The 15,706-nt window shown below is 28.8% G+C and overlaps 1 protein-coding gene across 1 annotated transcript; it reads left to right on the top strand.

The window, feature by feature from the left end:
* Nucleotides 1-13,545: 13,545 nt before the first annotated feature.
* On the top strand, nt 13,546-14,474 carry LOC120073663 (21 kDa protein-like). Its single transcript, XM_039026468.1, has one exon. It carries the CDS (start codon nt 13,630-13,632, stop codon nt 14,218-14,220), a length of 591 nt encoding a protein of 196 aa, XP_038882396.1. The 5' UTR covers nt 13,546-13,629; the 3' UTR covers nt 14,221-14,474.
* Nucleotides 14,475-15,706: the final 1,232 nt, after the last annotated feature.

Below are 15,706 nucleotides of genomic sequence, written 5' to 3'. Positions count from 1 at the left end.
GAGGTTCCTTTGCGATTTCCTCTCTGCGCGACAATCCTCACCTTTCCAACTTAAGGTAATATATACAGAAATCCTAATTAAATGAAAGTCCATTTAATTACAAAACTATCACAAGTCTTTCTTTGTTTAAATGTCCTTAAATTTAAAATACTTAAATAATTAGTCATTTTCAACCGTGTATCAATAGTATATTAAGTGTATTAGACTTGTTTTTTGCCATTTTTGTAAAAGTAATAAGTTTGTGTTATGAGTCTAATTTTTTAAACTTATTTTATCAAATCTTTTTAAAATATTGTTAAAAAATAATTTAAATAATATAAATATAAAATAAAATAAAATAATGTGAAAGCCGACAAAAGGATGAAATTTGATTGGCTCACAATATCTTACGACAACTAAGCTGGTTTGAGTAATGTCGGTAAGGAAAAAAATGTCCTTTCGGGATTTTTAAATATTTATATACTTTGAAAATTTGGACAAAAAATCATATTCCCATCTGCCCATTTACTTTACTTTGACTTTCCACCCCTTTTATGAAATGTATTTTCACCTTTTATTTTCTATTTTTTGAATTTTATTCAAAACTTTCTAATTTATATTTGTTTTCCTATTTTCATTTCTTTTTAACCACCTCTAATTATCTATCCATGATTGATTATCCCACTTTATTGAAAAACATAATCATACAATAACACCTATGATATAATTTATAAACGGAGATCTCTTACTTGTCTAAAAACGAAATATTCAATTTTATTTAGAACGATAGTAAATTAGTTTGACACATCAAAAGATTTGTCTTAAACGATATTTGATTTTATAACCAAAATTGTAGATTTTGACAATTTTGTTGCTTACATTAGAAGAATATGTCTCTATCTTTGATGTGATTTGCACTCTAAATGACGTCGTTATCAATTCAATTTTAATTGTTTAAAATTATATTTCCTCTATCTTCTTTAAAAAAAAAGAATTATATTTCTTCTTCTAAAATCATTTGAATTATTTAATTCAACGAATGAAAATTTGAACCTTTAATCTTTAAAAAAAATAATTATAATACATGTTTTAATTAGTTGTGCATGCTCGTATTATATGTGATTTGGTGTGAATGATTGATGTTCTATTTCACAAAACTCTTTTTTTTTTTTTTTTTTTTTTGTGCTTGAATTGAATGCGTGTATAATAATCAAGGCCAACAAGAGTAGTAAATAATTACTAGGATTGATACCAAATAGAAAACCTAAACAAGAAATGACTCTTAACAAATAATGCGGTGTACCATATATAAATTAATGCTTTGCATTAAAATAGAGATTGTGACATTATTGTATCTAAGTATAAGAATTCAAAAATATTTCAAAACTATTTTAAGAGAAAAGAAAACATAAATTGATACAGTTACTAGTACTGATATTTAAACTAAAGTGTACAGTATTTTCTATGAATTCTTTAATGATTTTCTTCACATCTTTTTTGGAAACAAATTTTATTCACAACTTCAAACAAAGCTCAGCCGGCATTACAAAAAGAGCTAAATTAAATAAAGTGAAATTGTTTGTCAAAACAAATTGTTTGAAATTAAAATAATTCATAATTACAATTTTTCTTTTCGTAATGCCAACAACATCCCTTACCATTCATAATTTGAAATTTTACTTTAAAAAAAAATTATAGCAATTACCAACTATGTAACATGCCATGGTATTAAGGGTGAAAGTCAATTTGGTTTCTTTAATTTTAGAATCAATTCAGAACCAAACCAAATTAAAAATGTCCAATATAGAAGAAATCGATGAATCAATTTTTATTTGGTTCAATTTATTCTCCGTTCTATTCTTGGTTTTGTGCATTTCTTTTTCCTTCTTCTACTAATTTTCGTTTTTGTCCGCTTTATTATGAATTGGATCTTTATGCTTTTTTCAAATTAAAAGTTGACTTTTTTTTTTTTTAATTTTGTTATATGTAGTTTTGGACCAGTAAAAGGTCAAAGGTAATAAACGAACAGAGAGAGTTACCTAACTCTGAAAACGGACCTGAGACTGACTAGGAGTAGGTCTGGGGGAGTTCCAACAAATAGAAGAAAAATGAATTGGGCTCAAAAGAAGCCACTTGGCCTTCCTTGACCTCGGAGGTCGAGGCTGAGGCTAACGTGGGCCTTTGTAGCTCAAGGGCTGCCTCACGTGCCCGATTTCAAAATAGAAGAAGAGAATAGATCTCCTTCTTCAAAAGGGATAAGGAAGACCTCTACAACTCAATTATAAATAGAACATGATAGTCCTATGGAAGGTAAGCTCTATTGGGGTTGATGTCCTAAATCTTGTGGTTTCTATAGTTTGTAATTGTATTGTACAAACATTTTATTTATTTAATAAAATCTGAGGTATTTGATTTGACATTTAGTAGCATTAACCCACAAAACCAATAAACAAACATCCACGGTTATCTTCTGTAACTTTAACATGTATGTAGAGACATACAAATGGATTGTGTTTAGGTGATAACCTGAAGGGTCTGTAGTAGATAGATAAGGCTAGGTACCTTAACCTGGTGACACTACGAATAGGACTCACTTTGTAGATATTACAATTGTTGTAAAGTGCTACAAATGATGATCCTGAGCATTCATGAGACTTACATTTCACCAGGATGACCATAGGTGACATTGTTGGGATTAGTGTCCTAAATCTCTTTGTAATCTCGTAGTTTGTAAACTTTGTATAAATATATTGTTGTTACGATCCAATAAACTAAGATTCGAGGTTATTTCATGTAATTTAAACAAGTATGTAGAGACATACAAGTGGATCTTGTTTAAATAATAACCTAAACGGTCTCTAGTAGATGGATAAGGTTGGGTACCTTATCCTAATGACATTATGGATACGACCCGCTTTATAGGTGTTACAAGTGTTGTAAAGTGCTACAAATGATCTGATCTTAATCATTCATGTGGAGATATGTGAGTGGGGGTATCCTATACAAAGAGTTTGTATAAGACCGGACCACAAAATGATTAGTTTCTTTATATAACGCCATTAATAATAGAGACTTACATTTCACTAGGATGACCATAGGTGACATAATCTGAATCCTGAGTGAGTTGTGAACTCTTGCTCATGCAGGCAATCCTTTGATTTGTATGGGTAAGAGTGGCTAGATTGTCAACTTAACAAGCCTACTATTTTGGGCATTCATCTAACTGGGGAGCTGGGAACACAGCTACACATGACAAAATTCACTCATTCCCTAATGTAAGGGCAAGTAGAAAAATTGTTCCCTTAAGGATTGATTCCGGGGCTTGAACATAATGGTCACACCCTCTCCTGGCCCGAGAGAGACTTGGTCATAGTTGAACTATGACTTATTGTTCATTAGAGGGATCAGTGATACTGAATGAGTTAGATGTAACTACAAAGAAAAAATGGTAATTTTGGCCCAGCTGTACTTACGAGCAATTTGTGACGGGTTATCACACTGTTGATGAGTTATATCCAATGGACACATAAATTTATCTATAGTGCGAAGAGTGCAGTTGTCGGTCTTTAGTGGAATGATCGACAGTTAACAGATGTTGTGTAATTTAATTAAATAGTTTAATTAATTATTCGAGTCGTTGGAGCTTCAATCTACAGGTTCATAAGGTCTCCTCTGTAGTTCAACATGGATTTAATTGAGATTTATTGGATTAATTTGAAGTGTTCGAATTAATTAAGGGAATTAATTATATATGATATAATTATTTAAATTAATTATATATGAGATATAATTAATATAATGTATTTGTAATATGAGAGGAATTCAAATACTAATTATATGAATGAGATTCATGTAATTAAATTTAATATAAATATGATTTATATTAAATACCATAAACAACTTAGAGAAATTAAATATTTGAATATAATTCAAATATTAATATATGAATGAGATTCATATAAGTGAATTTAATTTAAATGTGATTTATATTAAATGTCATGTATTGTTGAGAGAAAATACATCTATAGGATATATTGTATTTGATACAATATGTAACTATAGATTATGTGTTATATGGGATATAACATATAGTTTATATATAACAAGATTGTTATTATATGTATGATTATTATTAATTTAATTTTATTAAATTAATCTTAATTAATTAAAACGGGAGGGGGGGTTGTGTTACAACTTCCTTTCCCATTCATTTCTCTTAGTCATATATTTTTTTTTTTTTTTTTTTTTTTTTTTTTTTAGATTCATCTTCTTCCTGGAAAATATTGAGAGAAAGAGTTATCTCTGGAAAAAAACTCATAGAGAAGAAAATTTCTTCTCTTCCCTCTCTTCTTCTCCATTTTCTTTCCTTTCCCTCTTCCAAGGATTCAAGAAAATTCCACAACTCTTGTTTGAATCTTTTGTCCTAAGAATATACAGAGGGTTCTCAAGTGATGGTGTCCCGTTTGGAGAAGGAGATCCGTTCGTAATTTGTTCAAGAGATTCTTGAAGAAAGTGTTCTTCAAATATAAGGGTTTCTGAAACCCAAAGTTTTCCTTTATTTATTGCATGCTATAATTTATGTAAATGCATATTTTGTTCTTATTTTATTGTAAAACTTAAATTCAATGAAAAATGGAAATTGGGTCGATCTTGTTTCTGCTCAAGTATCTCTCCTCGGTGAGTTCCTTCAAACATAACCTGAATCCTGAGTGAATTGTGAACTTCTGCCTATGAAGGCAGTCCTTTGATTTGTATAGGTGAAAATGGCTAGTTCGCCAACTCAATATGTCTACCATTTTGGGGATTTGTCTGATTGGAGAGCTGGGAACAGAACTACACAAGAAGAAATTCAATCATTCTCTAATGTCGGGGTAAATAGATAAATTGTTCTCTTAAGGGCTAATTTTGGGGCTTGAACAATGTGGCACTACACCCTCTCTTGGCTTGAGAGGGATTTGGTCATAGTTGGACTATGACTTATTGTTCATTAAAGAGATAAATGATACTTAAGAAGTTATATGTAACTACAGTGGCAAAACAGTAATTTTGGCCCAACTATACTTACAAGCAATTTGTCAAGGGTCATCGTACTGTTGACTAGTTATATCCAATGGACACAGAAATATATCTATAGTGCGAAGAGTGCAACTGTCAGTCTTTAGTGGAGTGACCAACAATTAATGGAAGTTGGGTAATTTAATTAAAATTTAATGAAAGGAGATTAATTAATTATCCAAGCACCATTGGAGCTTCAATCAATAGGTTCAAAGGTCTCTTTTGTAGCTCAACTGAGATTAATTGAGAATTAATTTTGGATTAATTTGAATTGTTCGAATTAATTGAAGGATTAATAATATATGATATAATTAATATAATGTATTTGATATATTATAATATAAAATTTAACTTGAGAGGAAATAAATATTTGAATATGATTCAAATATTAATTATATAGATTGGATTCATATAATTAGATTTAATATGAATTTGATTCACACTAAATATTCTAAGTTAAAGAGCGAATTATAAACTATAGGTTATATTATATTTGATATAATATAAACTATAGTTTATATGTTATCTTAGATATAATATATAGTATAATATATATATAAGGTGGTTACTATAATTATATATTGATTAAATGAATTTTTTTTAGCTTAATTATTGTTTTATTATTTGAATTTAATTTGGAGGGAGTTACTTAACTCCTTCCCCTTATTTCTCTCTTAACAAAACGTGAGATGTTAATAAAGATTGGTATCTTCTTCTATAAGGCACACAAAATTATAGAGAGCAGTTCTCAGAAAATTGATTTCTCTAAAAAGAAAATCCTCTAAAAGACCATTCATTCCCTCTGCTAAAATAGAAGCAAAGCCCACATCTCTTGCATATTCTCAAGCCATAAGGAGAATACATAAGGCTTTCTTGGGGTAGTGTCCAAAGTGTTGGCTTTTTGGTTTTTGTTTGTGATCATCAAGGGTTCGTGATTGTGATTGTTCGTGACCATTTGGAGAGAAAATTCATGAAGGCTTTGGTTCTTCAAAGGTTAGTAAATCTTAACCTTATTTCTTCTCTAATCTTTTTCTTAACATGTTGTAAATTTGTTTTAGAATGCATACTTAGGGTTCTATATTTTTATGATTATGTAAAATTCTCAATTGGGACCAATCCTCGCTTCCACATTGGACCTCATAGTCCTTCATGCTCAACTGACTTTTTGCAAAATACTGACTTAAGCATCGAAGTATTTGTGGCAAGCACCACACGGTGTATTACTTTGTTTGTTTTGCATGTGACCTTTTCTCCAAATCATAAATTTACCGCTTATGACACGTGAAAGTTAGGTGAATTCTCTTAGCCAGATTTTGCATCAACAGTTGGCGTCGTCTGTGGAAAATGCGCGTAATTTGCAAAAACAAAAAACAAATAACAAAAAAAAAATTGTAATACATCAGTGAATAAGGAAGAATGAGCCAACAAGGAAATAGTAATTCTGGCCAAGAGAGGCAACCTCAAAAAAATTACAAATTGATCAGAGAATAATCAGTTTATTCATAATTTGCCTCAGCCTCGAACTCCGAGAGAAAAGGAAGAAGAGAAAATCGCGACTCTAGAAAAAAATTGGACCTCATCCACAGAGAGCCGAGGCACCACCGAGAGCGATCTGAGGTGGAATTGAGGATAGTAGAATCGAATATCGAGTAACTCTGGGGACTGATCTAAGGAAACTAATGACAGAGAAACAACGTATGAGGGAAGAGGTCAAGGTGGAAACCAAGGCTCACCCATGGAAAGTTATGCTTCTGAAGGTTCAGGAAGAGATTTGTGCCCTCTTGGGCCTTGATGGCCGAGGATGAGGTCAAATTGGAATTGATGAATTTTGTGCCCTTCTTGACCTTGGTAGCCAAGGAAGAAATCAAATTAAAATTGAAGAGATTTGTGTCATCTTTGGCCTTGATGGCCGAGGAAGAGGCCAAATGGAAATTGAAGAAATTTTTGCTCTCCTTGGCTTTGGTGGCCAAGAAAGAGGCCAAATTAAAACTCAAGAGATTTTGTGCCCTCCTTGGCCTTGGTGGTCGAGAATGAGGTTAAATTGGAATTGACAAAATTTGCATGTGACATTTTCTCCAAATTATAAATTTATCGTTGATGGCAAAATCCAACCAAGTTGAATGGATCAAATCCCGTGTATAAACACGTGAATGTGTGTACTTTTAATTTGAGTATTGAATTTACAGAAAAATGTAGAGAAACTTAAACACATTCTAATTAATTAAGCATGTATTACACACTAAAGTAATTCAAAGATAAGAGGTTACCTTTGAAGACTCATTCTTCAATCTTCTCCAAATCGTCATTGTGAACATAAACTCAGCAACACTTCGTCGATCACAAATAGAACACCACCACCAAGATTTTCCTCGCTATTCTCCAGCAAGGATATGGCTTGTGAGAACCAATTTTTGGAAGAAAGGGAAGAGTTTTACACCTTACAGAGAAACTGTTTCTTTGTATATCTTTTGTGAGAGTGATGAGAGGTTGAAAGAATTCTTGAGAGGAATAGAAATTCTTCTTTGTATATATATTTTTAATCATGCAGATCCTTCTACAAGCAAAGTGAGTTGTTTTATTTAATTTATTTAATTAAAGTAAATAATATTTAATTTAATTTAATTTAATAAATCCAGTTAATCAATATTAATTAATTAAATATCATATAGTTAATTAATGTTACATTTAAATCGTATTCAAATGTATTTTCCTCTCATAGACTATAGTTTTTAATCTGAATCTCATTCGTATTAAATTTGACCTATAGTTATAATATGAATCTCATTCATATTATTTAATATTTGAATCTTATTCAAATACATTAGTCTCTCATGTTATATAGTTTAATTTTGAATTTCATTCAAAATTAATTACAAGATATAATGTATCTTCATACATTATATTAATTGTATCATATAAAATTAATTGAAATTTCCTTATAATTTGAACAATTCAAATTCTTCCAAAACTAAATATTACTTGTTTTATCTTAGTGAGATAATAGGAGGACCTAATAAACCTACAGATTAGAAGTTCAATTGATACTAGATTAATTAATTAAACTATTAATTAAATTAATCAACATTCATTAACTGTAGGTCAGTCCACGAAAGATTCACAATTGCACTATTCACACTATAGATATATTTCTGTGTTCATGGATATAACCAATTATCAGTAAGTCAATCCTTCACGAGTTGCTCACAACTATAGTTGGGTCAAATTACCATTTTATCCTTGTAGTTATCTCTTACTTCTTAACTTCCATTGATTCTCTAATGAACATCCTATTTATGGTGCTACTATAAACAAAATCCTCTTAGCCAGTGAGAAGGATAGACCCCATTGTTCAAGACTCGGAGTCAACAAAGGGAGCAATTCATCTACTTACCCAAAGACAGGAAAGAGTGAATTCCATCTTGTGTAGCTATGTTCCCAGCTCCCTACTCGAAAAAAAATCCCCAAAATGGTAGGCTTATTGAGTCGGAAAGTTGGACCACTCTCACCCATACAAATCAAAGGATTGCTCTCATTGATAGGAGTTCGTAACTCACTCAGGATTGAGATTGAGTTACCTATGGTCATGATCATATTAATCTCTTTAGTCAATGGTGTTATAAAGAGAGATTAATCATTTCGCAGTCCGATCTTATACAAACTCTTTGTATAGGATACCTTCACTTGTATATTTTTACATGAACAATTTGGATCAAATTGTTTGTAATACTTACAACTCTTGTAACATTTACAAAGTGGGTTGTATCCGTAGTGTCACCAAGATAAGACACTCAACCTTATCCATTACTAAAGACCATTTGAGTTATTACTTAACATGATTCACATGTATGTCTACCATATATTGTTCAAGTTATATAAAATAACATTGGATCTTTCTTTAATGGATAATTGCATATATAAAATAAACAATCATTATTTCAAATAATTTATTAACTACGAAGCTTTAGGGCATACATCTCAACACAAATTGAATGAAATTAGTCTTTTTTTTTTTTTTTTTTAATTTGTTGTTGGGTTTCTTCTAAAGAACAAACATACATCATATACATGCACCATAATAATTAGATTTTCTATAAGCAACAAATATATAAGCACCATAATAATTAGATTTTCTATAAGTAATAAATATATAAGCACCATAATAATTAAAATACTAAAAATGACTTAAAGTTAGTATTTATTTTCAAGGGTACATATACCATTGATTTTGATTTATTTTTTCAATAAAATATCTAAACCAATAATTTTTTTTGGTTTTTTAAATACAAACAAATATGTCCAACTTTCTAAAAAAAAATAAAAAGAAAAATCAATCCAAATCTTCGACTGGATTTAGGGGTGTTCAATGACCCAACAACCCGGATTATCCAACTTAAATTATAAGTGTTGATTTGGGTTAATTTTATTTTTGGGTTGGGTTGGGTTGAAATTTTTCTATTTTTCTTGGGTTGGGTTGAGTCTAGAATTGAATAATAATAATAAAAAAAAAAAAGAAAAGATTAACCCAACTCAATCCAAATTACATATATATTAATAATATATATTTATTTTAGAACTAATGAATTTGTGAATTTTATATTTTTCTTTTAAAAATGTTTGTTTTTTTTTTTTATAAATTTTGTAATAAATATTATTGATATTTATCGTGTAAGAATTTAGTTTGATGAGATTTTAGTATTTTAAATTAAGAAGAAAACAATGATAATAATCCGACAACCCAATCTAATTCAACCCAAATTTTGAGAATTGGGTTGGATTGAAGACTGTTTGGGTCATTTGATTTGATTTGATTTTTTATTTTTTGATTTTTCAGCTTTTTGCAATGAATATCAAACAATTATACTACATAAAGAGTAGTGTTAATCAATAAATGCGTGCCCCATACATTATTGTATAATGTATGGCCGAAATTTTTTTAGTAGTTCAATAATAATAATATGAATAATTCTCCCTGAAACTCATTTTTTTTTTCTTTTTTACAAATATTATTATTATTATGTAAATCATGTTTCAAAATTTTAAAATAACCTAGCCGTGGGGATGAGGGGGCTAGCCACCACTTTTTTTTTTTTTTTTTTTTTCAAATAATAAATTGGTTTAAATAGTATTCTGGTCCACGTTCTATCAACTTTAGTTTGCTAGTAAATAAACATATATAATGTACGAAAAATTTTGTAGTTCTAATAATTTTTTTAAAAATAATGATTCTTTAGCATATATTAAATATAAATTATACAATTTTGTTTTAGTTACCCTCCATTTTCGAAGGTTAAAGTTAGATAATATAATAATTTTTATTTTAATATTTTCATATTATCGTTTTTTTAAAAAAAAAAACCTTATATTTTATACAAAGATTCAAAATATCGATGTCAATGGAAATATTGAGATCCCGATTTTATGAAATATCGATATTAATGGGAATTTCGAGAAACTTTATTTAAATGGATGAAAATTTATGAAAATTATTATAATTAGTTAATGAAATTTTAATTGTGGCTGAATTAGACTATAATTAACTATTTTCAATCATAATTTTCTTAAAGTAAGACAATGTTTAGATGTATATTGTAAAATATATGTATAAAATTTCGATGTGAGAGCATAAATAAAAATATAATTACAAAATAATATCAAATATTAGAAATCAATTATAAAATTAAATGACATGAAATATTTGCATATAAAATAATTATAAATTATTTATTATAAAATGAGGTGGATATAAAAATGGAAAATTATGGCATTAAACTAACATAACTTAATATAATAAGAATAGAAAAATCATAACATTAAACACATCGTAATATAATGGAAAAGAAATGAGCAAAAGAGACTCTTCAAGCATATAGAGTTGGAGAGAAAATGAGAATAATATTAACGAATTCACATTAATTCAAGTTTGAGGTGAAATGATGAGAAAATTCAATGAAAATTATTTGAATGAAATATATGGTTCCTTGAAAATAAAAATTTTTGTATAGTAAAAGAGGAGAAAATTTTCCTTACACTTCCCTTGAGCTAGCATAGCTAATTGTTAAAATAAAATAAAATAAAAAATTGAAATTTTGATGATCGAACTTTCGAGAAATTGAGGAAAAATTGAAATTTCGAGATTTCGAACGAAATTTTGAACTATATCTAGTACACAGGAAGATTTTTTTTAGTATTAAATTATTGATTTTTCTTTTGAAATGCTAAATTATCGAATTAATATGTTAATATTCTAGTATTGTAAATTTTAATATATATTATGCAATCATTTTTATTCTAATGTTATTATATATCTATTGTGAAACGTCACACGAAAGGATGAATTATTGTTTCATCGTATTAAATACTACTTTTGTTCAATTAAATCCTCCATTTTTTGATATTTTCTCTAAACTTTGGATCTCATGGAATTATTTTTTCTAGAGTGTAAGTGCAAATTTATTTTGTTTTTCTTTTACACGTGTATAGGAAGAATCAATGCTACAATTCGATATGTATAACCATCTCTAACAAAAGAGATGCATCCAATTGACATCTATTGCATCCTATCTCAAAGAGTTGCATTCCGTCAACATCAATTACACTTATTCGACCTAAGTCTTTATTTCTTAAATATAATAAATTATTTTTTCGTAAACTAAAAATTGAAAATTAAAAGTCAACCTGTACTATTTTTTATGCGGACACTTACCAAAGTTACAACCATTTGACAAAAGACAACGAGAATCTATGAAAAATGTAAGGACAAAAGAGATATGTATTCTTTTTTTAATTAGGACCTTTGATCAGTAATTTATAATCACTCCTCAAATTCTATTAAAGTATTAAGAAAAATTATTAGATAATTCCTCGGAAATAAATAAAAAAATAGAAATAAATTAGAAGATGAAAAACCACAAAAAAGATTATGCCATATGATTTTACCATCTCTTTAATATATGTTAAAACATATAAAAATGTTATGTTAACGACTTTAAAATGAATTCTTTATGAAGAAAAATTCATTTTTAAAAATAAATCTTTTTTTTTTTTAAAAAAAAAACATATACATTTTCTTTTTATTTTAACTATATCTGAAAATACGACTGGTTTCAATTTTAAAAATTTTAAATTTAAAATTGTGTTTAATTGTAAATTTGAAGTTTCAGAAAAAGATTAATATGTATTTGGTAAAACCAAATAATTTAAAACCATTAATAGTGATGTGTGATTTATTTGACAGAAAGGATTTTTTTTATTTTTATTTTTATTTTTTTTTTTGAAAAGATTGTATCCTATGTGTTTCTAAATTTTGGAAAAATAAAATAAAATAATTGAAACAACGTCTTACTGCTTTAAAAAAATATGCCATCTTTTAATAGTTTTTTTCTTTCTAATATTTCTTAATGTATTTTTCCATATTTTTCATATTTAGAAACATAATAGCAAAAAACTAACCAATTAGGGGCGTTTGGCGTTTGAATTGAGGTAATTAAGATGAGAATGGATAAGGGATACAAATTCCCTTATTTGGTACAAGTTTTGAAGCTTTAAACATGGTATAAATTATTCTCATGCATTTCTTATACCCATCCAAAACTGTGAGTTTTCTTGTTGTTCACTCTCTCCCATTTTAATACATAAATTTATTATTTTATTTTATATTATTAAAATTAATTAATATATGAATATAAATTTATAATTTAAAAAATTATATTAAATTTTAAATTATAATATTTGAATTTAACCACTCCAAATTCATAAATAAATAAATAAATTATATAATAAATTAATTTTAGATTATTTTTTAATAATTATAATTCATTATATGTAGTTAATTAATTATATTTATTTTTTAAATTGATTTAGATTGTTTTATTAATTAATACATCATATTTATATAAATTCATGAAATTGATATATCAAATTGTGTAATCAAGTAACTTCAACTATAAATAACTCATTTTACAAATATTTGTAATTAATAATTTAATTAATATTATTAGTTAAATAATTAATTTTACTCAAAACTTTGAATTGAAATGTTTATCAATTAATCTATCAAAATGTTATAGATGTGTCTACGATTAATTTTAGAAATAAAATATAAAGCTAATTTATTATCTTAAAATTTTGATAACATTTTTATGTACAACCAAATACATTCATCTTTAATTATGAGACATACTAAATTTCTGGACATATTTAAAATCTTAAATCAAACGACTCTTTAGTTTCTTAGAGATAAAAGTAATTATTATTGGTGAAGTAAATGTATTAGTGAGGAAAGGTCCCTGGCTTAATTCTCACTACTAACAAAACGTGTCTTGGAGTTTTTGATGTATACAAATCCGAAACTTTATTAGGGGGTTTTTCCTTTAACCAAAACAAAATTTACTAATTTAGTGTGAACATAAAAAAAATTAAAAAAGAAAAAGAAAAAACGTGATTAAAAAAAACATTTTTACACGGATTGCCCTTGGGTACAAATCTCGTGACGTTCCTCTATAAATTCATAACCCCAACTTTTGAGTCCACAAACAAAAACCCCTAATCTCTTCCTCTTCTTCCTCCTCTTTCCATTTCTCTCCACATCTCTCTATAATGGCGAAACCCGCCTCCCTTCTACTGCTCCTCTCCATTCTCACCATCGCCGCCACCGCCACCGCCACCGCCCGCAACGGCGGAGCTTCCAATTTCATCAAATCCGAGTGCAGCGTCGCTACTTACCCTGACCTATGCGTCCAATCCCTCTCAAATTTCGCCTCCACAATCCAACAAAACCCTCGCCAATTAGTCCAAACCGCTCTAATCGTGAGCCTCTCACGCGCTCAATCCACCCGATCTTTCGTCTGGAAACTGACGAAGTTCAGTGGACTGAAGCCGAGAGAGCACGCGGCTTTGAAGGACTGTATGGAGGAGGTCAGCGACACCGTAGATCGGCTGAACAAATCGGTGGAGGAGCTGAAGCGCGTTAGTGGATCGAAGAAGAAGGACTTCTTATGGCACATTAGCAACGTTGAGACTTGGGTGAGTGCCGCGATGACCGACGAGAACACTTGCTCTGATGGATTTGCCGGTACCGCGCTGAATGGAAGAATCAAGTCCTCGGTTAGGGCTCGCATTGTGGATGTTACTCGAGTTATTAGCAATGCCTTGTCTCTGATTAATAAGTACGCTGAAAATCAAAGTTAGAGATGTGATGATTTCAGGTTCTTCCGATTTCTACTCTGCTTCTGCGTTTATGGTGAACAAATTGAAGATGAATTACATGAATCTGTTTGGATTTTGATGTATATTAAGAGAGTATTTTAGTGTTTTGATGTGGGAAATGCAACCGTAACAATAATGGTGCTTTCTCTGTTTTTGGTTATCTTCTCTGTAACTCCCATACATGCTTTCTCTTTAAAAATATATACTATATAAATTTTAGCCTTTGTTATTATATACATATATTTATTCTCTAATTAATTAGGGTGACGACCACAAAATTAGAAAGTAATGTTATGTTAATTCTCGTCAAACTAAATACTTTCGAGCGTAGATTATAAGTTTAGGAGTTCTCAACGAAGTTGAATGATATGGATGTTTAGAATAGAGAAGTTTAAGTTGTTCACTCTTGATATACCAATTTAATAAATCATGAAATCGATGGTTTATAGTCGCAAGGTCTACATAATTTAAGAACCCATTCAACGAAATTGATAATAACAACTCTACTCTTTCAACCCATACTTCTTGTGTCATATATATATTAAACATCGTTAAAACAATCATAACTTGTCTATGTCATAAAAAGATTGGTACAACTCAAGATTAATATTCTTTTAGGTAAAATAATTACAACAATGAGATCAAACAATTTATATTAGTACATTATCTATCGAGTTATGTTTAGATTGACATCTAATGTCAATTAGTAAAATTCTTGATATAAATATTAAAACGATGGAGTTAATGTAAGGGTTTAGTATACATATAATTCTAACCAACACAAAGTGACAAAATATTAGAAATTAAACCATAAAATAAGAGATAAAACACATCCTTTAATGGAAGTGACATTCCTTTTATTACATCAGCACCTTAGTGCAAGGATTTGGTGTGCCAATAAAAAAAATCTAAGCATTTGTGATGTGTGGCTAAGGCACTTGCGTTTTACACTTCTTTAAAGTTTGTGTTTATCTTAATCCTTTGTGAGTTTTGACCAAACCCAAAATTAAACAATGATTAGACCTTACACTCTTACCAAGATTCACAAAAGTTAAATGAAATGAAGATACTTGTTAATTAAATCATCTATTGTTTTGTCTTAATAAACATAGTTAGCACAATTTGACAATTTGTTTTATGCCATTATCGTCAAAATATACTCCAAGGCGATCTCAAATATTAATAATTTGGATTTTTCTTTCCTTTAAAGACAGTTTTTATTTTTTTTAAAAAAAGAAATGTAATTTGGATTCTATCTTTGAAAAAGGGAAGGAAAGATTAAAACTCCAACAGGAGGACAGCAATGTAGGGCCCTCTCCCTTCCTTGATTGAAGGACTAGACAGATTCAAAATAAAGAATAAAACCAAATATATATTTATATTTATCTTTTTTTCTAAAAAAAAAAAAAAAAAATCAATGGAAAAGTCCAAAGGGATAAACATGAAACACAACATGTGAGGCCGAATT

Source organism: Benincasa hispida, chromosome 1 (genome assembly GCF_009727055.1).
Source record: "Benincasa hispida cultivar B227 chromosome 1, ASM972705v1, whole genome shotgun sequence".
Lineage (NCBI taxonomy): Eukaryota > Viridiplantae > Streptophyta > Magnoliopsida > Cucurbitales > Cucurbitaceae > Benincasa > Benincasa hispida.
Note: the sequence above shows the minus strand (reverse complement) of the source record. Positions and strands in the feature narration are given on the sequence as shown.

What these genes read in the sequence shown, in the direction of transcription:
- LOC120073663 (XM_039026468.1), top strand. Translation starts at nt 13,630, where the DNA reads ATGGCGAAACCCGCCTCCCTTCTACTGCTCCTCTCCATTCTCACCATC.